A 22,519-nucleotide genomic window follows, 5' to 3' on the forward strand; every position below is an offset into this window, starting at 1 on the left:
ATCTTCTCAACACTCTGTGAAGCTGAGAGAGGGGGACTTGCCCACGGTCACCTAGCAAGCTTCACAGGGGTTGGGATTTCATTTGGGTTCCATAGGCCCAATTCCAATACTCTAGCCACTACACCACACTGCTATTTAGTCCCTCCTTGCTGCCATATATCTGTTTTGCACTCATCTCTGCACCTCCCTCAACTCAACAGCTCCCTGTGCACCTTGGTCAGTCACCCTGAAGACATGCACAGAGGAAGGCCAGAAATAGTTGGGAGTCTCTGACCATCTGCACATGCTCAGATACAGCCTTAAGTAGAGCTCCTCAAGGCACCGGTAACATGGAAGGCTGGGTTTTAATTTGGGATGGTGGCACAGAGCTCAAAAGAACATGCTTACATGGACATAAACACACTACGTACATGCAAACACACATAGACCTTGGGCATATTTATGACAGCCGCAGGGTTATGGAATGGACTGTCCAAAGAGGTACAAAAAGCACATTCTCTGTCTACACTTTAAAACTCCTGCGGAGCAGTTTTATTTCAACGGCTTCAGTTGATTATTTAAAAGAGACTGATCAGGGCGGTGGCAAGTTCGGCATTGTGCTTTGACTTTTAAATGGATGCAGTACTGCACTGTGGGTTTTAACTGTGCTGAATTCTAAGTCACCTCGAACTGTTAGGAAAGGCAAGGTAGAAAAATTTAAAGCAAACAGATTGTGAAGAATTGCTGAAACCTGAGAGCTGTGGTTGTACATGTCAAACAATCTGAACTGTTTGTTCAGCTCAAGCCTCACAGCCAGCATCCAACCCATTCTTTCAAGAACTTATTCATCATTTCAGGATTAAGATCAAGAATGGCCCATCCAATTAATAGGTTGCATGCTTCAGGGTGACCTTAGGACTCATGGGGCAGGCAAGCACAGCTGTAGCTAAGGGTTAATCAGGATCAGGAAGAGACATGGTTGGAGCAGGCAAACCCCAGGCAGTACCAGAACCAGAGGCATCCCTCCCTGAAAGCAGTGTCTGGCTGATGGGGCACGATCATACAGGCCCTTCCACACCCTGAGGACCAGCTAATGCGGTAAGCCTCTAACAGGGAAGACACCAATAGTGCCCAGCAGGAAGCAGCAGAGGACTGGAACATTCTCCTTCTAAGTCATCTCACGGAAGATGAGAAGTTGCTGTTTCCATTTTTCCCCATCCTGGCAAAGCTTGAAATGCACTTTTCACCCTTCACTTTTCACCCACATATCACGGGAAGAACATTATAACCTAGCTGGGAATTTACGACAGCAGAAGATAAAGACTATGCTTCATGTGAGGGAAAAACTGTGCTGCACGTGAGGGAAAAACTAGGCAAGAGGAACTACTGTATCTATATTAGGCCATCAAACAAGACTGGGCCTTGAGGGATCTGTCTCAGTTGCACAAGGTCTGTAAGACACTTATTCTGCCAAGACTATGGTTGAGGACTGCAGCAGCCCTTTCCATCATCACTGGCCTCCTTTTCCTCATCCCTATTCCACTTTCCTTTCCCATTTTTGTCTTGTTTCTCTTCATTTCCCTAGCTAGAGTGGAATTTTAATTGGGTTTTAACAGGTTTTTCTGTGAGCAGCCCTCAACCTGCCATAGGGAGGGGTGGCATATGAATCAAATAATACATTAAAAAAGGGTAAAGAAGGACGTCTCAAATACTGGTTGCTTCCTTAAGAGTGGAGCACAGAGGGAGCTCTCTCCATGGCTAGCAAGCCTGAATTTTGTATATCCAAAGTCATTATTGCCACCTGGGAGTTTCAAAGATTGTCATGCCCTTATATAAAGCAGTGGTGCGACCGCACTTGGAGTACTGTGTCCAGTTCTGGTCGCCGCATCTCAAAAAGGATATTGAGGAGATAGAAAAAGTGCAGAGAAGGGCAACAAGGATGATTGAGGGACTGGAGCACCTTCCCTATGAGGAGAGGCTGCAGCGTTTGGGACTCTTTAGTTTGGAGAGGAGGCGGCTGAGGGGGGATATGATTGAAGTCTACAAAATTATGCATGGGGTAGAAAATGTTGACAGAGAGAAATTTTTCTCTCTTTCTCACAATACTAGAACCAGGGGGCATTAACTGAAAATGTTGGGGGGGAGAATTAGTACTAATAAAAGGAAACACTTCTTCACACAACGTGTGATTGGTGTTTGGAATATGCTGCCACAGGAGGTGGTGATGGCCACTAACCTGGATAGCTTTAAAAGGGGCTTGGACAGATTTATGGAGGAGAAGTCGATTTATGGCTACCAATCTTGATCCTCTTTGATCTGAGATTGCAAATGCCTTAACAGACCAGGTGATCGGGAGCAACAGCCGCAGAAGGCCATTGCGTTCACATCCTACATGTGAGCTCCCAAAGGCACCTGGTGGGCCACTGCGAGTAGCAGAGAGCTGGACTAGATGGACTTTGGTCTGATTCAGCTGGCTTGTTCTTATGTTCAAAAGCCTCTCTCTTTTCCCCTCTCTCTCTCTTTCTCTCTCTCACACACACCTGCTGTTAAGAGGAAAGCTGGAGTGGAAAAGAAGCTCTCTTATAAATATGTAGGCATGTCTGTGTATCTATGATCTCTAGATTGTGGACTAGAACCTTTTAGTGGTTTAGATCAACAATGAAAAAAATATCTTCACACAATATCTTGTTTATTCAGCTTTACAAATTCCTCATTACTTGTGTTTAATTCCACTTTCTTTAAAGAGTTTCTCCCCTCACAGAACTGAAGGAGGTTTACAGATATGTGGTTATCCCATTCCTCCTCTCCCCACCCCGCACAACAACAGCGTGAGGTAGCTTAGATTCAGAAAGAAAGACAGCGCAAGCAAATGACTGATCATGGCCCTGGCAGGGATTCAAATGTGTCAAGCATAATCCAACATTCTAACCCCTACACCATGCTGTCTCTGTGTTTTAGATGTCCTTGTGCAAGGAATACGTATAACAGATTTCTGCAAGATGATTTCCTAAAGTTGTAGCAATTCATTTAGTGAAGCAACAAACATTTAATTAAGCTCTTCGCTATTATATAGGTTTTTTAAAGAAACCTGTCTGGCTTTGTGTATTGCCGCCTTCCTTCCAGAGTAGAAAACAGTTGTACCTTCTTGTTCTATAATGTTAAACATTTCAGGAACTCATGTTACATCTTCACCAAGGTTTAGTATGTATTAATTTCAGACACAGAAGTGCAATTCTGAAGATGATGGGGCCAAATTTCTGAAACAAAATAGCTTTTGTTCATCTGTAGTTTGTTAACTTAGGTGCTAGTATTTAATGTTCACAAAAAAAACCCCAGTTTCTTAAAATGCAAAGCTTAAAATCACCATGATGAAGATAAAATTCATCTCATAAGAGATTAACACTGTAAAAAAATATTTTGGCAAGTAAAATAACCAAACTCCTCTTATTCCTGCTCATATCTTCATGAAACCAGCTCAAAACAATTCCAGACGGATCTGAATTCTGATGTTGAAAACATCAAGATATTAAATGCATGCAGCGCGCAATGATTATTATCATACCCAAATCTTTCAATTGCTGTCATTTAGACCATTCTAACAAGCGGCACCAAAATGTATTGTAAAATTTTATAATATATTTCCCCCATCATGAAACAGAAAACACACTTATATCCCTATTCAAGCAGTTCCCTCATGATGGCTGATGTAACATCCCTTTCATGAATAATTTTCTTCTTCCTGTTATTGTGGCTTGGTAGACCTTGCTAAATTTGTGTTTCAAACAATGTTTTCTGTTTTTATCAGTTCTTTGATGATGTTCAAAATCTTGTCATCTGAAAGAGAAAATGACAATATCAGAGAAATGCAACCCCATAGTACATCTCAAAGACCTGACTTACAGAGTTTCCCCCCAAATTTTAATGCTCTGCAAACGGTCATACTTCCCTTAGGCTGTTTCCGCACGGGCAGAAAATGACGGCCTGGAGACGGTAAAAACACTGTCTCCAGGCCGCCATTCGCACGAGGGGCGCAGCTGCAGCGCAGCCGCGCCGCCCTCGCTACTACCAGTTTGGTCGGCGCGTTTCCTGCATGCCTAGCGCTCTTTTTGGGGAAATGCTGGCAGTGAAGCCGCTGCCGGAGCGAACGGCAGCCGCTTCACTTCGACTTCACTCCGCATTCACGCTTGGTTCGCTGGGCCTCCGGCGCGTCTCCGAGGCCTGGGGACACGCCCCCCTGCCCTGCGCCGCTCGAGCAGGCGCGATGAAATGAAGCGTGTCCTCAGGCCTCCTCGCGACGCCAGCCGAGGGAGGCCCAGGGACAAGCCGGGTCGTGCAGGCGCCGGCACTCCGCGGGGCCGGCTGCCCGCCTCTTCCCGGGACCGTCCGTGTGGACGGTCCCAGCGTCTTCGGGTCGGTGCGAGAAGCGCCGACCCAGCCGTTTCCGCTGCCATGCGGAAACGGCCTTAGTCTCCTAAAAGCAACAAGCGTAATTGTGAAGCTGGAAACCAACAGGAAGTAAACTTCAGCTCCTCAAAGGTTAGGAAAAGTAACCAACATTTGGTGCATTTTCGTTGGTATTTTTCTAGTTAAAAATTGGAACACAACTGAAAATATCAGCCAGCGTAACCAAGACTGCTTCTGGTGTTATGATTTAATCACTCATCACTGCCAGACACTAATACATCTAAAACTACAAATAAAATAGACCACTGAGAACATATGAGCTGCAGTCTCTAGAGGAGAATTCACGCATTCAGCCCATACATTCAGTTGCTGAAGAGTGTCTCTAACAGCCTCGTTCAAAAGTGGGGGAGGGGAATCTGACTGTGGGAGCGCCACTGCACTGCACCAGTGGATTTGACCTCCCCAGGACACTTACCCTGGCAGAGGGGCAATTTCACCAGTGTGCAAACACTGCAGCTCTTAATAGATGGGGCGAATAAATATAATCAACTAGGCTTCAATAAGAATGTATGCAACACTATCAACTTTGCTATCACAGATACTCACTTAAGCAGCTAAATTTGACTTCATATTAAATTAGCGTTCCCTGCAGGTTCTGTGCCTTCAAAGTGCTTGTTGCAGCTGTGTAAAGTGATTAACTTTTGTGTTTCTTAGGATAACAGAGTGGGAGGGCCATTAGTAGATAGGTTCCCTTTCCCCTCCCCCTAGAGTGGGTGGGTCATGGCCAGATGACAGACCCCATTCGCCTCCTCCCGTGTGGGTGGGCCACGACCAGATGATGGGCCCCCTCCCCCTCTATTTCACATGTGTGTTTTATGTACAACATTGTGAAGATGAAGCTACCAACAACATTACCTTCAAGTGTCATTTTAGGGTTTTCAAGCTTTTGTCTTAAAACAGACTCGATGAGTGCTCTCAGTTGCTTGAAAATGACCGCAATTTTTACAGGGGCCTGTAGAAGTAAATATATTAAACTTTACAAAAATATAAGCTTTTTTTCTTCACCTCCCCGTGTCAAATAGTTTGTTACTGAGATACTACTATTTAAAAACCACATTCCACAGAAAAAGAGCAAAAGAAATCAAGGCCTCAATTCTGTAAGATGTTATATACAGTTCTTTGCATTTTAGCTCTTGAACTGGAAAATACCATTCGGAAGGACAGCATAATTCTTCCTGTCTGGCAAACTCTATATAGTAAAGACACCTTTCATAACTTCCTCATTTTCTCACAAGTATCCTGTACTAATGCTTAGGTATTTAGGCAATGAACAAAAAACACTAGAACAGAACGATGGTTTCCCAGGTGTGTGGTATAAGGTGCATGAAATGCCTACCAGAACCTAAATATACCTGAAAATGGATCCAGCCATCAACAGACAAGAGGCGTTCACGATGCAAAACCTCTATGTCACCCCCAAAAAGTAAAATTGGAAAGGGGGAAATTAAAGTAGACTCCTTCAAGTACACCTTGGCATATCTAACCTGCATGCAAAACACAAAGATAAGTTTATTCAATTACAATACCAAGCTGTTAGTTTTATGAAAAAGTATGCTATTTTTCTGTTTCGCAACTAATGCATGCCCTCTTTAGCCAAGTAGATAAATTCTGGCCTTAAACAGAATTTTTATAAGAATACATCCCACTGTGTATATTACCTTTTCTTGATATAGCAGCCAGCCATAGGTCTGCAGATCCCTGTTCACGGAAGAAGGGTGCACTTGGGCTCTACCCTGAGCAGTCTCCACCATACACGCCAATTTCTCGGTAATATCTACAGACTTGGTGCACATTATCTTCCCCACATTGTCATACAGCCCTGCAGTCAGCACTGCTTTAAGAAGGGCCGTTTCTTGAAGGGAAAGAGAGGGTACATCTCCATGGTGACACGAGGGTGCTGCAAATCCTGCTAACCGCACCACCTTGACTAGCTCTTGTTTCATGTCCTGGAACAGATGCAAGTGATTCGTTTTTTTAATCATCCATTCACTGCTCAAAATAAGACTTAAAAAGGGAAAAAAGAGAAGGAATTCCACTGATCTAGACTTAAGAAACCAACTATGTCAGCTCTTTATTTTTCTAGCTTCTGAATCACACACACTCAAATTCTGAGCCTGTTTACCAAAAAATGTCCATTAATATCTGGAGGGCCAGAGTTGGACACCCCTGCTCTACAGACAATAAAGTTGCACATGCTCTACGATATCTTTGCTATGGGGCACAGATCCTCACCCATTTCTAGACCCCCATAAGCACAACAAACCAATTTCTTTGCAAGATTTTGCTCCATTGGAAATAATACCATGGAAAAACTTCAAGTGTTGCAACTATATTTAAAATTAAAAACACAAAAACCAAATAACTATTGGTTCATTCTATGGAGGGATATACTGAAAACTAAGCCATAAAATGTGTTCCTGCAACACAAAAATAGTGTAAATTGTTGCTGGTACCTCCAGAGTTAATAGGGATGTCCTGTTGAGAAAATTTCTCCTACAGTATGTCATTTCAGCACGGTAACCTCCTTCCAAACGGGCTTTCTTCCACCTAGAAAAAGGATGATCTGTTTTAACAAAAACTCTGAATGATAACTATTGACAAACACAGAGCAACATTATTAACAAGTCCTCCAAAGACCTATTGACAAATGCTATCAGAATGGGAATGTCAGAATTAAGCCAGTTTCAACAACTTTTAAAATATAAATGCCTGTGTACTTCTTCAGAGGGTAACCAGAAGTCTGCAGTAGAAGAGATAGATTTGAGTCCATTAGGACAGGATTTGTGTAAATTGTTTTATATCTTATTGTCAGCATTGTTTTTAATTTTGTAATCCTAGCCTGATAATATTTTTTTATAAATTTGTAACCTGCTTTAACTCTTGGTGAGAAAGGCAGGCCACAAATAAAAATAAATTTTTCCATTACCCTAGATACGCCTTGTAGATTGTCAAATGGTCAGAGCTGGCCAACGCCAGGGAAGATTTGGCAAGGTCTGCTTCGTCTTTCCTTCCAATAGGGGTCGTAAACGGAGATTTTTCTGTCATGACTGCAGCAAGAATGGCCTATGACAGATCAAGGAACATATATTAAGTCTGAACAATGTTATTTTTGGATCAACAAAGTCTGCTTTACAATACAACGATGGACAAAGCGAACTGCCAATATAAGGTGCATACAAACTGAGGAGTGTTTCAAAATCGGCAACTAGTTATTTTAACAGCTGTTTTAACAGGGTTTCTCAGCTTTCATCTTGTTTTTTAAAAGATAAGTGTTTTGCCCCTTTTGTGGAGGAGAAATGTTTTTCTCATTACCTCTCCACAATAACAAGGGCTAGAGACTTGCTTTTTAAATGAAAGCTAGGGATTCAGAGGAACTGATAACACCATTAAGTTTATAAGAATTGCTGATTTAAAAAACAAAAACAAAACCCAAACTGCTCCTCAGAGGTGGAGGAGGAAGTGTGCCCACGGCAGCAGAGGAAATGGTTGCTATGTGGACAAGACCAGAAAACTCAGACTTTTCCCAGCCATGTGGCAGCTATTCAGGGTGTGCAGAGACCTTTCCCAAAACTTTGCAGCAAAGAACGTTTGGAAAAGAACAGAGAAAAGCCTGAGAAACTCTGGGAGGTGAATGAATACACCACAATGCTGCAAGAAAGCAAGAAATAAATCTCATTTTCCAACAGCATCAAACTCAGGACAAATAAACAACATGGAAAAGTCTCAGGCTCATTCTGCACATGCAGAATAATGCACTTTCAAACTGCTTTCAGTGTTCTTTGAAGCCGTGCGGAATGGCAAAATCCACTTGCAAACAGTTGTGAAAGTGGTTTGAAAACGCATTATTTTGCGTGTGCAGAAGGGGCCTCAGTCTCAGGAGTCTCTGCTCCTAGTGTATAAAATCAATTTGCACTGCATTAGCATTTAAAAAAGTGGTGCCCACTACTCTACCCTAGACACTCAATATATTAAAACAAGTTCAGTAATGAAATAATTGGGCTGGCAAAAAAATATTTTAAAATTAAATGAAAAGTTACATCAAACAAGAAAATGTCTAGAAAATAGTGATGTTAATAATACTAATTATATACTAAAGTATTTTTTTGAATTATTATCTTTCTGCTAATTATCTCACTTGTTATATAATTATATTGGCTTTTTACGTTTCTGGAATTGTAATCAAGCTTAGATCCATTCTCTGTTCTTATTGCTCTTATTTTTGTTTCATATTATCTCATACAGATGTTTCTATTTGTTATGAAAAATAAAATAATATTTTTTTAAAAAAATCACTTCATAAATATCAGCATTGCCGAACAGCCCAGGTCGCTGACAGCTTTTGGGACTCCTAGCCATCAATAAAAACATGCTGACACATCAGAACAGAATAATGCCCCCCAAAAGAATGAGACATATTGAATAGTTTTTAGGCCTTTGTTTTGCCTGGGAACGAGGATTCTGTCCCGTGCCCCTCCCCCCCACCTTTGGTCCTAACACTGCCTTATGATAAGGTGGCTTAGACGGAATGTGCGGTGGTTGTTAACTTACCGCTGGATCCAAGCAGCCAAATATAGCACCAAATATGAGCATTTTACCAATCTTTACGTTGACTGGCAACGCTGCGAGGTGTTGGCCTAAAGGAGTCAGTTTGGGCTCACTCAGTTCACAAGCCCCGATCTTCCGTAGAAGGTTCATGGCATTGCCAACTACTTGAGGCTGAGGTGGGTCCAGGGCTTTGGAGAGGAAATCTTCAGGAGAGCCAAGATTGCATTTCTGTAGATGTACAGATAAATGCGCTTAACAAACATAACCTAGAAATGCAGGCTATAAATGCAGTGGAGGATCTTTTCACCAAACTGTCTTCTCCATACCTACGTAGTATTCCAGCAGGCAATCTGATGCTTCTAGTTGAAATTCTGTTTTTTGACGCTCAATGAAAAAGTTACTTTTTTCTGCTTTCAGTAAAACCCAGTCTCAGATATTGTTTACGTCCCGTCAACTATAGGAACTCATTTCTCTTGGAGTTGTAACTGTTCCACCCTGGTCTCGTCGCCCTTCAAAACAGCTCAGCTGCTAGAACAGCTTTTCTTTACATAACTTACGGCCTAATCAGACACAAATGCCCTACACAAATCTCACTGGTACTTTAAAGACACAAACAGCCTACTCTTTGCAACTCTGGCTAAGAGGCTACAGCATTTTTCAAAACCCCAGAAATTCAGAGACCATAGGCTCAGTCAGCTACTGATGCCTTTCTGGCAAGTGTGAGTAATTAAAGCAGAAAGAGCTTACCATTATGTGAAGACACAGTTCTTCCAAGGGCACACGCAGTATTTCGGGAACTGAGTATTCTAAGAAACTTTCAAATCTGTAGAGATCACAATAAAGTCAGACTAAAGCCCACTCCATGCTTCTAAAATTCTTCATATACACAGCTATGTGTTTTGCTTATTGTTGCTACTGGAAAAGAGTGTAGAAGCTAAGGCCCCTTCCGCACACGCAAAATAATGCGTTTTCAAACCACTTTCACAACCGTTTGCAAGTGGATTTTGTCATTCCGCACAGCTTCAAAGAGCACTGAAAGCAGTTTCAAAGTGCCTTATTCTGCATGTGCGGAATGAGCCTAAGAAACACAGAACTATGATTCAGGAAAATGGTTCTATTCATTCTTCCTGAAGAAATGCAAGGAAATATTTCTGGAGAAGAATACACTTACACCATTTAAAAGCTAAGAGAACTAGCAGAATAAATGCTTGCAAGTACCATACTGCACTTCTGCTGATGGCTCTATGTAAAAGAGAAACACACAACGTTTGTTTAGCCTCCAAAATCCTGATGGTCAACATCATCTCACCTGTCTCTGGTGTACATTCGAAAGCAGAAACCATCCCTAACACGCCCAGCTCTCCCTTGACGTTGTAATGCACTCGCTTTGCTCACAAAAGTCTCCTCCAACGAGCTCATCTGACTGCTTTCACGGTACCTGGAAAAAAGACATTTCATCAGGAGGTTTGGAAAATAAGCCACATTTTACCCTTCCTCACACATGCATAATCTGCCATCAAATTGGGTGCGCAGGTCTCAAATAGCTGCTTTTTTCCTCAGATCTAAACACCTATTGAAGCTGCATTCTGGAAAGGACGTTCTGATGTATCTGGCATGGTTATCTCTGCAACCTATTTAACATAACAACATGCTCACACCAAATCTGCCATCTCAGGGTCTCACCAATCTATTTCAACATTACACCACCACCACCCCACTTTACCATATGGTATCAAGCTGGTGAAAAAAGGAAATTTCTTATGGTTAATATTAGACACGTCCCAAAAAATCCTGACTGGGCCCAAAGCAACCGGCAAATCCCATATTGTAAATCACAAGGGAGATATATGGGGCAATTCTGTCACCATTAAGCTGATGTGGGCTTTAAATGGCCATTTGATTAACCAGCCTGCCTATATGTTTGGTGCCTTTCTTTTGATAGTGGGGCAATACCAAACAATATTCCAAAAAAACCTTTTTTTTTTCAGTGCTCAAGAGGAAAATGCACAAAAGCAATTATTTTTGAAGTTCAGAAGTGGAGGTTCCCTATAACAAGTTCGGCTTTGTCACCAAAGTTGTGACAAAGTAGAGACAAATGTTTAAAATTGTATAATCAACAGCAAAAACATACAAACACACATAATTTATTCCAATGGAAGAATCTGTGTTTGTTGAAACCAACATTTTATGCCCCCTGCTATCATTCTTTTCACGTCTTTTTAAAGGTTTAGGCCGCTCCCTTAAAATTATTATTAAGACAGTTCGTGGGGTGTTAGACTGCAATTTACACAGGGATGTACTTTCAGCACTATCTGGACACAGCCAAAGCACAAAAACATTTCAGAACCAACTCAGAAAGTATACATGATAGTAAGTGAACATTACCTGTTTTCCTTTGTTCTCCCAGTGTCAATTACAAAGACAACATCTGGTATAGTGATACCTGTCTCAGCAATATTGGTAGCCAAAACAATCTATCAACAAATCAAAAATATGTTTTAAATGCAAATATTATCAGTCAGTCTCCAAAAGTCCATTTTGGAGCAAAGTTAATCAAGCAGTGGGAGCAAGCCATCTCTGAGGAATTTCAGCTATTATACCAATCTTTTTGGAGCTGAAACTATCTTAGTCTCCCTCTTGGATAGTCTAAGCTGGGAGAAACACAAGGGGAGGGTGACACTGTTGATTCTTTTCAATATTTTAGTGGCTTGTGGTAACAGTGACAATTGTATCCTTCTGGATCACCAGGCAAGGCTGGGGGCATGTGCTGTTTTTACCTGCCCACGAGGACTCAAAACTAAGGCCCCTTCCACACACGCAAAATAATGCGTTTTCAAACCACTTTCACAATTGTTTGCAAGTGGATTTTGCCATTCCGCACAGCTTCAAAGAGCATTGAAAGCAGTTTGAAAGTGCATTATTCTGCATGTGCGGAATGAGCCATAGACTGCTACTCTACATAGCTTGAACACAGAATCTCCCATATTGTACCACACTAGTACAATACAATACAGACTACAGTTCCTCCATAATCTGGTTTTCCACATTATGGGAGTGGGGAAAACTGATCAGTCTCTGTTTTCATACTACTCCTTCAGTGATAACCACAGTGATCGCTACATGAAACCAGACACATCAGCAGGCATATTAAAAAGGATTCAGGCTGGTTTAGGAAGAGGAATTAAAGTTTTTCAAAGGCGGCAACAAGAAATGGGGGCGGGGAGTGGAAAGAACCAACTTTGGGATATTCAAGAAAAATTGAAGTTCCATAGCAGCCATCCCAATACATTTTTAAGAGATCTGAAAAGTTCACATTGGTAAAGCAGTATGTAAGGAAACAAAATCTGCACAAAATGTTAATCAGAGAGAGGCAAGGAGCAGGCATCAATACATGACATATTAATACCTTCCTAATACCAGGAGGAGGTAGTGTAAATGCTGCTGCTTGGTCTTGAGTCGATAGAACAGAGTGTAGAGCAATCAACTGATGCCTGAAAGAAATAAGTACGATACAGTTGAGACAACGGATTTGTTTGGTACCCCTGGGTATTGCCATTTGTGTGCAAACAATCTATATTACATTAATTTATTCAGAACTTGCTGATTTTACAGGCCAAGTTACATCTGGAATGGTCACCTCCCAATCCCTGAATTGTTAAGCAATAAAACTACCTTGCAGTGATGTTAAGTATAAAATTTTTAATGGGGTGGGTTCGGTGACTGAGGGCTTTCCGGCTGTACCATTCCATGCATTGTTTCAAGCAAGCCGAACATGTAATGGGAGGGGTTTGAACCCAAGAACCCCCCCTTACCTACGTCCCAGAGGTAGCCATGTTGGTCTGCATTAGGACAGCCAGATATGAGTAAATAAAGGCAAAAAAGATTTTTGGGATAAAAAGGTAAAGTTTCCCCTTCAGTCGTATTCGACCCTGGGGTACGACTGCAAGCAGTGATTTCATAGGCAAGCCGTTTTTGTGGGGTAGTTTGCCATTGCTTTCCCTGGCTATTCTTTACTCCCTAGTTATGTGCTAGGTACTCATTTACCGACCAAGGAATGGATGGATGGATGGCTGAGTTGACCATGAGCCAGCTGCCAGGATATCTGGCCCACAGGGGGTTTGAACTCCTGACCGTGTGAGTGGCAGTGCAAGCACTTAACCACTACGCCACGCAGCTCCTTTTTTGGGGTACAAGCTTTCAAAATGCTATCACAGATGTCTATCCAAGCAAGTTTAACTGTATCTCACTGTTTGACTTCCAAACCCAACAGCCCATACTAATTACAAAGGGAAACCCAACAAGCTTTCAGATCAGCAAGAAGTGCCCTCTCTCCCAACCAGCCTCTACAAAGCCTTACCATAATCTGAACCACACACAGAGAGTCCTGAAAAGCCACAGTCCCGTGCTCAATGACATGTCTGCCTTCTGGTGTCATCCTAATGGTCTCCTCAGGTACCACCTTAGCAGTGGTACTGGGGAGCTACCCAGGGCTAGAAGCCCAGCCTGATGTCCAACTATGGCCTGGAGGATCATCTTGTTTCCAGAGGGAAGGGACAGGTCTAATTTCCCTCATCCTTGACTAATCACACAAAGCCACCCTCCCTTGCAAGACCGAGTGTGCCCAAAGGTGGAAAAGCCCTCCAATTCTTCTTCACCAATGGATGGATGGTCTTCTATAGGCAAGCCCATTGGTGATGGAAAGTGCTGTTGAGTTGCAGTCAACTTATTGTGACCCTAGAGGATTTTCAAGGCAAGAGACACAGATTGTTTGCCATTGTCTGCCTCTGCCTAGCAACCTTGGGTTTCCTTGATGGCCCCCCGTCCAAATGCTAACTGGGGCTAGCCCTGCTTAGCTTCCAAAATCTGATGAGGTTGGGCTCCCCTGGGCCATCCAGGTCAGGGAAGGAACGCCTGTTAGCCTCCTAATTTTGCACAAATTCTACACACACAAAATACATTTCCCACATTTATCCACATGCAGTTTTCCCAAAAATTATTATTTACCTCTCCCTTAGATTAAACCTTCGGTCAGTTGAAATGAGATCATACAACTGTTGAATGTGAGCAAGCCCAGGCAGAAAAATTAAAACGGCTCCTTCCATGTTTTTGAACTGAGGACTTCTATCTGTAAATGTATGAAAGGAAGCAATTTACAAGACGACTGTAAAGCTTCATGATTTTTTTTTTAAAAAGATGGCAATCACATGCAAATCCTCTCCCCAAATACATTTTTCAGCACTATCCACTGAAAAAGAAAACCAGCAGCTTGTTCCAAATTAAGATTTAAAATCAAATCAAACAAAAACCTAAACATGAAGAAAACCAGAGGGTGTGTTTTTTTTTTAAAAAGAAGCCACATACCTAAAAATGCAAGCAACTCCAATATGAGATCAAAGTTGATCTTATAGGGATTCATGTAGAAGATGGCCTGCTGAGTTCGACTGCTGTATTTTTGGTAGTAGGGACCTAAATCGATTCCTGAGGCAACTTGAACCGGGACATTTTCCTAAAAAGTACAGGGGAAAAAACCCCACTGAGAATAAACTATGAAGAGGATGAAGGAGAGATCTATGTCATTTCATTTTCACAGTGTCACCTTAAACATTTCATGCTGGGTATGAAAAAACATTTACAAACACTTCGTTCCAAGTACTGAGTGAAACAAACGTCAAATGGAAATCAAATGGGCTCGCTTAAAAAAAAATCACAATTTAATTAACAATCAAAATGCTTGATGGCTTTTTGAATTGTACATCCATAATATTTAAGGGAAGGGAAACCACCTAGCATTAAACTTGTCTCACTCAACTTGAATTTTGTGGGCTGGGAGAGGGCAGATAGTGAACTCTAACGCAGCGTTTTCTTGTTGAATTCTCTCTTTAAAATTAGTTTGTAGGAGAACAGTAAATTTTATATGAGCAGAAGAATACCCAGGCAGATTAAAATACTCCTCCCACTGGTCTCTGGATGTTTATTAGTTAAGAAAAACCTTTATACGTATTTTAATTAGATTAATTTTGTTTACCCTATCCCAGTGTAGGGTTGTTGACAGCTAGAATGATATAGCAGTGAGAGTATTGGACTTTGGTTTGGGAGATGCAAGTTCTAATCCCCAAGCTTCCCCAGAATCTTCCTGAGTTATCTTGGGCAGTCGCTCTCTCTCAGCCTTAGTTTTTTTCATAGGGTGATTATTATGAGCATAATCCCCCCACCAAATAAAATAAATAAATAAGGATAAAAAGGGGAAAACCAAACCAACTTTGAGGAAAGATGAGACACAACTGTAATAAATTATAGTTTCATAGTATCTCCAGCTCCCATATACTTGGCTTTCATCTGATAAAGCCTGGATAAGCCATTTATCAGGTTCTTAAAGCAGACTAGGAATCTATTTCCAATCAGTTCTGGTGGGCTTTCTGGGCTGTGTGGCTGTGGTCTGGTGGATCTTGTTCCTAACGTTTCAGCTGCATCTGTGGCTGGCATCTTCAGAGGTGTATCACAGAGGGAAGGCTGTTGCACACTGTATCCAGAGAGAAGGAAATGTTTGGGGTATATATTGTCCATGTCCCAGGGTGGGGAACCAATCAGTAAGTGTTTGGGTGGAACTTGTTATGCAAAGATGTGGTTGATAGTATTGTATTGCAGGTGGGGCTTACTGATTGGTTCCCCACCCTGGGACATGGACAATATATACCTCAAACATTTCCTATATACCCGGAAAACCCACCAGAACCAGTTGGATCCGGCCATGAAAGCCTTCAACAATATATTTCCAATCAATTCTCCTCAGGGTTTCAGAGTTCCAGAACAGGTTTAAGGTATTGACCTTTAAGGCCATAAGCGGCCTGGGACCTGCAAACCTTTGAAACCGCATTACCCCCAAGCAAACTTGAGGTCAGCAACTGCAAACCTCTTTGTGGTCTCTGGTCCTACTACTGTTAAATTGGCCTCAACCAGGACTAGGGCTTTTTCAACTCTGGCTCCCACCTGGTGGAACACTCTGCCACCTAACACTAGGCCCCTGCAGGATTTCATGCAATTCCGCAGGGCCTACAAGGCAGAGTTGTTCCGACAAGCTTTTGATTGAGGCCAAAAACTAGACACTGAAATCGAAGTGCAACTCTATTAGTAACTGCATTTGTTGCTTGCCCAAATTTTAGTTCCCTATCTGCTTAACAGCATCTGTTGCCAGTCTTATTTTAACTTTGATCTGAAATCAACTTTTATTTGATTTTAATTTAAATGCATTTTAATCAGATCGGATTAGGTTTTAATTATTATAACTGTTTAACTGGTTTTAACTGTTTGACTGTGTTTATTGTTTCAATTGTTTAAGTGTTTTAGTTGTTTACTGGTTTTTTAAACAGATTTTATGTACTGTTTACTGCTGCGAGCCGCTCTGATCCCTTGTGGAGAGAGCAATATACAAATTGAACTAACTAACTAAATAAATAAATACATACATACATAAAAGAGACTCTAATAATTCTGTGTTTTTGAAAATAAATTAAACGAACTTTCAAAATAATAGCTGCTTTTGTTTCATTAACTGCCCATATCATTTGTGGAGAAAAATCTCTTACCCGATATTTTGTAATTCCTCCACCTTTGTTGGTGACATTAATTGTTACTTCCTCCTCTTCTTCTAAGAATTTCTGACAATATTCAGAATCTTTTTCCAAAACAAAACCAATTTCCTCTATGACATCTTCAACATGGAAAATCTAAACACATGCAAAATGAATGACACTTCAAATATTATTTTAAATAAACCTGAACAAGGACAGCATATTTCTGAGTAACAAAGAATTAACTTTGCTATGAAGAAAGGTATTTATAAGGCTCAGCTGAAATCCTGACCTTGGCCTTCGTCATGTTAGATTTCTATGAAATCTAACATGAAAGATTTCTACGTATGTAAGTGCATGTACAAGCTGAAGTGCTACAATTTCTCCTCGCCATCTGCCTGAACAAAGTGAAGCACATGGTACCCCACTATCGTTTCCATACGTGCGAGGCATGAACTATTCATTGCTCTTTCTATTGCTCAATATGCAGACTGTTGCTTTGTTAAAAATTACACTTATGTGCTCCGAGTTGCTGTAGCTGTTGTGCTATGGCTTCTGCCAAGTGGAACTCCATGAAGTACATTTTCTTCTGGGCTTACATGTCACTAGATCTGACCTGTTGTGCTGGCAGCCACATCCAATTCCAGCTTCAGGTCAGCAGTCAAGTGCTCTGACATGCCCCTCACTTCCAACTCTATCTCAACCATGAGGAACTGCTTTGTCACCTGTAGCGACCACCTGGCAATTTGGATGCTGAAACAGGCCTGTTATTGTGTTCAAGAGGTAGTAACGACCTTAAGATTTTAAGGGTAAACCCCCTCAAATGACCAGAAAAGAGGTCATGTGGCTTTCACAGTCATGGAGCCAAAATTGTGAAACTCCTTTCCAGGGACATCCGTTTGTTCCGTTCTATCACTGACTTCCACAGTGAAAACTTTTTTCTGTTCTGTCCAGTGCTCCCTTGATGATCTCTCCTACCACCCATATATTTTAATTGTTGGTTTTGTGCTCCTATATATGTATGTTATTTTTATGACGCATTTTAATTCTCTGGTTTCAATTGTATCCCTCAGTATCCCTGATGGAGCAACAAGATGAATTATGAATTTGTTAAGAAAATAAGCCCCAAGTGATTGGGGGTTACGATCCGTTAAGACAATATCTTGCTATATGGTCTACCCCCACAATTTAAGACAGGGGTAGGGAACCTGCGGCTCTCCAGATGTTCAGGAACTACAATTCCCATCAGCCCCTACCAGCATGGCCAATTGGCCATGCTGACAGAGGCTGATGGTGTAGTCGACCCACGTGGTCAGCGCAAGAACGAGACGAGACGCGGAGATAACATCTGGTGGAGATCGCCAGCAGCGGGAGCGCGGAGGTCCGTGTTCCTAGCGAATCTCCCGCGTGCTGGTTCCTGGCACCTTTTATTATGATTCTAATGGGGGCGTGTAGAGGGGCGGGATGGGAGAGTCCGGGAGAGCGGGAGAGCGGGAGATCATCATGTGATGCATGATCTCACCTGGCTGCTACGTGCGGAGAAGAGCCGCAAGCCGCCTGGGCCTAATCCTCACCTGGGGCAGATCATTGTCCCTTTGTCTGGGGCCTTCCGGTGACTATGAGCCAGATAGTTTCATGACCATTCGCGACTCATACGGGTTGAGGTAGAAGTGGGGCGCAAGCGACTAGAAGGCCGTGAGGTCGTCCAGGTGCCAACGTTTCTACGCACGGTGCTGCTGGGTCAGCAGTGCATTACTACACTTCCTCCTTTTACGATTTTAGAAGAGTAATCGAAAATGCTAGGGGTGATTTAAAGGACGCTTATCTCCTCCGCCCGTCTGGCCTAAGTTTCGACCGAGCTGCTTGTGTAACATTAGAACTTGGCTGCGGGGTAAGTGGAAATTGAGGGGCTTCTTTACAATACTACAGGCAATACAGACACACACTGAACGTAAACAGAGATCCATAATCCAGGCATACAATTAAAACCAATGCAGAGCTGCACAATAGCACTCAACTATCCTCCCGGCGAAAATAATAGCCAGCTCCAGAGTGGTCACCACCAATAAGGGCAAAACATCATATTTCAGATTAGATACCACAACTTCTTGCAGCTCACGCATTACTTTCATACTTATGAATCAATTGGGAATTGTCACTGAGAGGTTAAAGCAGCACATACATGTACATTTCACAACCTTGGTGATGCAACAAACAGCAAGTAATCAATAAGCTGAAGTAACGATTATCTAAGGTGAAACGGCTGGATCTGTTCCTGCTGCTCGGAGGCCAGGGCATCCAGAGCGGTGGAGGTAGCAGTAGACGGATGCAACAACAACAAATAACATAACTTCTAAGATTAAAGCATGCAATAACTTCCATGATCAGCTGGGTTACAGTACTCAATAATTCCCTTTGGAGGTCGGGGCCCAAAGGGCATCATGTAGATGGAAACAATAATCATAGCTAAAAACAATACAAAGGCTAGGTGGATGAAAGGAAAAGGGGCAGCCCATGGCTGCATAAATGTCCACAATGCACCTACTCTTGTTGTTTGGCCACCAGCCTATTTAGAGCCGCATGGTAGGCAGAGTCCATGGATTTCTCAAGAACGAGAAGAGTTACTGGATAGTCCTTAGCATTGCAAGTTCAGTGACTCTCACTTAGCAAGGCCATGGTGGGAAGGCATGTCTCGGATAACAATCAGGTGGCTGGAAACAGAGGAGAGTTCCAGCGTTAGCTTATCAAGGAATGTTCCTTGGCATGCAACTTCAAACTTCAGCCAGGGGCCGCAGAGGGAGAGAGAATGGCGGCTGTAGATAGAAGATCCTGCAGGGGTGACCCGATTGCACACCGGGCGGGGGGTAGATTGTTATTGAGTAGCTGCTGATGGCTGTGGAATCTGCAGCGGTAGCACGCGAAGAGGTTGCAACTTTGGGGTTCTTAGGTGTCCTGAGGCGGGCCGGCTGCCGCGGAGCCTTCGGTTATTGATCGTAGCTCTGGCTTTGGCGGATCCTCTGGATCTTCAGGTCGCTCCGGAGCGTTGATTGTGGTCTGCTGAAGCTATGGGACGGCAATTCGGCCTTCGCCCAGCATCGCTCCTCGAGCTGGTCGGACATCGGGCTGGGATCCATAGAGGGCCTGTGGGGAGAGTGACTGAAGCATACCCCCCTTCCCCAGGTTATATGAGGGGGGGCCGTCCCCGCCAGGTTCGGTTCGGGGAGCTGGCGTAGTAGACCTTGGCGCGGGGGGAGGGTCTGACTGCCTGGAAGTGTCTTTCACGGGGTGATCTGTTGCCCTGATGGTAGGGCTTAAAGTTTAAATGATTGATGGTGAAGAGTACTTTTGATACCGTCTGTTGCATGTGGCCTAAATGGGGCTACCCCTTCTTTGGTTTGTTTTGGCTAGAATTTCCTTTGAAGTTAGCGATTTGCTCTCTCAACGCATTGCTTGCCCGGGTGCTGTTGTAGGGAATTCGCAGGTTAGCACGATTCCCAGTTGGTGCAAAACTGGAGCATGGCTGCGGAGGAATATGGGCGATTGTCCGCATGAGGGGCCCTATAACGCTAAGTGCATGCAAAGAGGTGCTGGATGACGGATTGCGGTTTCGCCGGAGTGGGTGGCCCAGACGCACTCGGTGCAGGTGGTATCTATAGCCACGGTGCTTCCAGGGGGCCAGTATGGGTGGATCAGGGTTACGCCCATTTGCCATTGAAGTCGAGTTTGCCAGGCCCCTCGGATTTTACCCGGTCTGACGAGGGGCTAAGGCGGAGCATTGAGCACAAGATTAACGATAGATTTCAGCCCGCCGAGGGATGCCAGGATCAAGAAAGTGCCTTTGCCCCCTGGTGGAAGAAATCGTGGTGGACAGCAATGGAAAAAGAGGGTGGAGATGTGGGTAGCTGCCATATGCTGGCTGGTTCCCTCGGGCTGAGGGGGGCCTGGAAGCGTGTGTGGCTGGCGATGTGGCCCACGGCGCATTGGAGAGGTTCTGGATGCTAGTAGGTTCCGTAATGTCAGGAAGAGACTCATGAGGTTTGAGCTCCATTCGGGGCGACGAGGCTCCCGGTAGGTAATGCATCACGGCGCCACGACAGGGGAATCACCGTGCTGAAAGGTTGAGGGAAGGTTTGAAAGGCCAGAATGGCTGGCGCGAAGTTCCGCCCAAGAGCGGAGGCTTAGCGGCGCGGTAAGCCGGGTCTGCCATTGGCCATTTTGTTGAAAGGTAATGGCGCCGACGCTTGCCTGGCCGGGCGATGGTGGGGGCGCCTTGGAGTGGGACAGAGGCTGCTAAAGGCCGAACGGACAGGGGGCAGAGTGGGAGGAGAGTGAGGCGAGGATCCGGGGAGGTGGAAGAGGATCTCCCCACCTAAACCTCCTCCAGGCCAGCTGAGGGGTGAAGAAGCCGCTCAAGAGATGCTGGAATTCTGCTCTGTTTAGGAGGCATGATTTTTTTCGGGGTCCCACCTCACCATTACCATGGTGCTGACGCCTTGGTTGATGAGATTCATGAAAGCTGGCCCGGAGTGGAGAGATTCTTTCATGGCGGCACGTGAGGTAGGTGGTTTTATCCATTCAACCAAGAAGGTTTAGCGGCGGTCGGGTGTAATCTCCCTAGGGACCTCGCTGGGAGAGGGGGGGGTGTCTGGCAAGAGGAAGAGGAGAGAGGTTGATCTTTGAGGGGGGACCCGGATCCACCCATCGGGCGGGCTAGGGACCTCCCTTTACTGCCCTCGAAGGCGCCTTTTGTGCTTCTGGGTGAGTTGGATCCTGTCCCCTGGGTTTTTAGCGAGTGGGAGTAGCGAGAACAGTGGGCTGAGCAAAGGGGTAGTGAGGGCAAAGAAAGCACTAACCCAGTTGAGGGTTCCCGGCAGCCGCTGCAGCTGGAGGAGGGTGGGTGTGTCTGGGATCTGCATCTCTGGTATGACAGGGGCGGAGTAGGAATGGAGGAGTCTATGCCCCAGATACAAGAATGGCTCGCTCCTTTGCACCTTCTCGAGCCATGTATAGGCCTGACTGTTTTAATGTGCCGCCAGCATGCTATCCACCGCGGGGGATGGTCGGTGCGGTTGAGTTAGGATGGACAATCATCCATGTAATGGATGATTATGTAACCGGGCGCTTTACGTAAACGGGCTAGGGGCTGATGGATAAAAAAACTGACACATTGGCACTGTTTCGAGCATCTCCTTGGGGCAATTTTCCTCCATTGGTATCTGGCCGGGCTGATGATGATTAAGCACCGCAATCGCGGAAAGCCGTTAACGTACTCGGCCTTCGGGAGAGAGGGAACGCTAAAGAAACAATCTTTCAGTGGTCAACAACCAGGACCTGGTAGTCCGAGGGGATGAGGTTGGGGTTGTGGGTAAACCGCGATTGAAGAGGGGCCCATGGGTTGATGTGCAGGCATTTCATCACTGCTCTGGAGATCCTGTAGCAACGCCATCGCCACTCTTCTTTTATCACAAAGACAGAAGCGGTTCCATGGTGATGTTGAGGCCTCAATGTGGCCCTCGCCAAAGAGCCAGCCGTTCCCTCCAACGAAGTTGGTACGGCAGTCAATTTTCTCTGGGCAGTGGCCACTGTTCTACCCATACGCTGGGGTCTTGGCGGCCCAAGTGGAGTGGGAGGGCAGGGGCGGCCTGGCTATTCGCTCCTCGAGCTCTCCCATGGCTTATGGGGAGGCCTGGCTGAGTTGCCGTCCGAAGTTCTGGGGGGGTTTCCGTGGCCCCGCCTCCTTCCTCTTCCCAGGCGCTTAAATGTGCCCCCCCAGCCGTACCGATCAGGCCACCCGGTCACTTCGGCTGGCGATCGCCGGAGCCTTCTGCACCCCTGGGGTTTACCTGGGCCCTTCTTTGAACTGTGTGAGCGGGGCGGCGGATGCCTTTGGGGCGAGGAGCCCTGGCTGCAGCTGCCGCCCTCGCGGAGGTTGTTCTGCAGGACACCGCTACCACATTAGGGTG

The 22,519-nt window shown here is 44.4% G+C and overlaps 1 protein-coding gene across 1 annotated transcript in view; it reads right to left on the minus strand.

Annotated features, from left to right (window-relative positions):
* Positions 1-2,651: 2,651 nt before the first annotated feature.
* The window catches only part of DHX29 (DExH-box helicase 29), a 36,281-nt gene continuing 16,413 nt past the window's right edge, over positions 2,652-22,519 (minus strand). Inside the window, exons 14-27 of the mRNA XM_048503983.1 lie at positions 16,572-16,712; positions 14,350-14,494; positions 13,993-14,113; positions 12,395-12,479; positions 11,374-11,462; positions 10,298-10,426; positions 9,736-9,811; positions 8,992-9,216; positions 7,370-7,506; positions 6,897-6,990; positions 6,102-6,389; positions 5,796-5,927; positions 5,299-5,395; positions 2,652-3,813 (exon numbers count right to left, since the gene is read on the minus strand). Of these exons, the coding sequence (XP_048359940.1) occupies positions 3,758-3,813; positions 5,299-5,395; positions 5,796-5,927; positions 6,102-6,389; positions 6,897-6,990; positions 7,370-7,506; positions 8,992-9,216; positions 9,736-9,811; positions 10,298-10,426; positions 11,374-11,462; positions 12,395-12,479; positions 13,993-14,113; positions 14,350-14,494; positions 16,572-16,712 (1,815 nt within the window). The 3' untranslated portion in view covers positions 2,652-3,757. The remainder of the gene's footprint in view (positions 3,814-5,298; positions 5,396-5,795; positions 5,928-6,101; positions 6,390-6,896; positions 6,991-7,369; positions 7,507-8,991; positions 9,217-9,735; positions 9,812-10,297; positions 10,427-11,373; positions 11,463-12,394; positions 12,480-13,992; positions 14,114-14,349; positions 14,495-16,571; positions 16,713-22,519) is intronic.

Source organism: Sphaerodactylus townsendi, linkage group LG07 (assembly GCF_021028975.2).
Source record: "Sphaerodactylus townsendi isolate TG3544 linkage group LG07, MPM_Stown_v2.3, whole genome shotgun sequence".
NCBI lineage: Eukaryota > Metazoa > Chordata > Lepidosauria > Squamata > Sphaerodactylidae > Sphaerodactylus > Sphaerodactylus townsendi.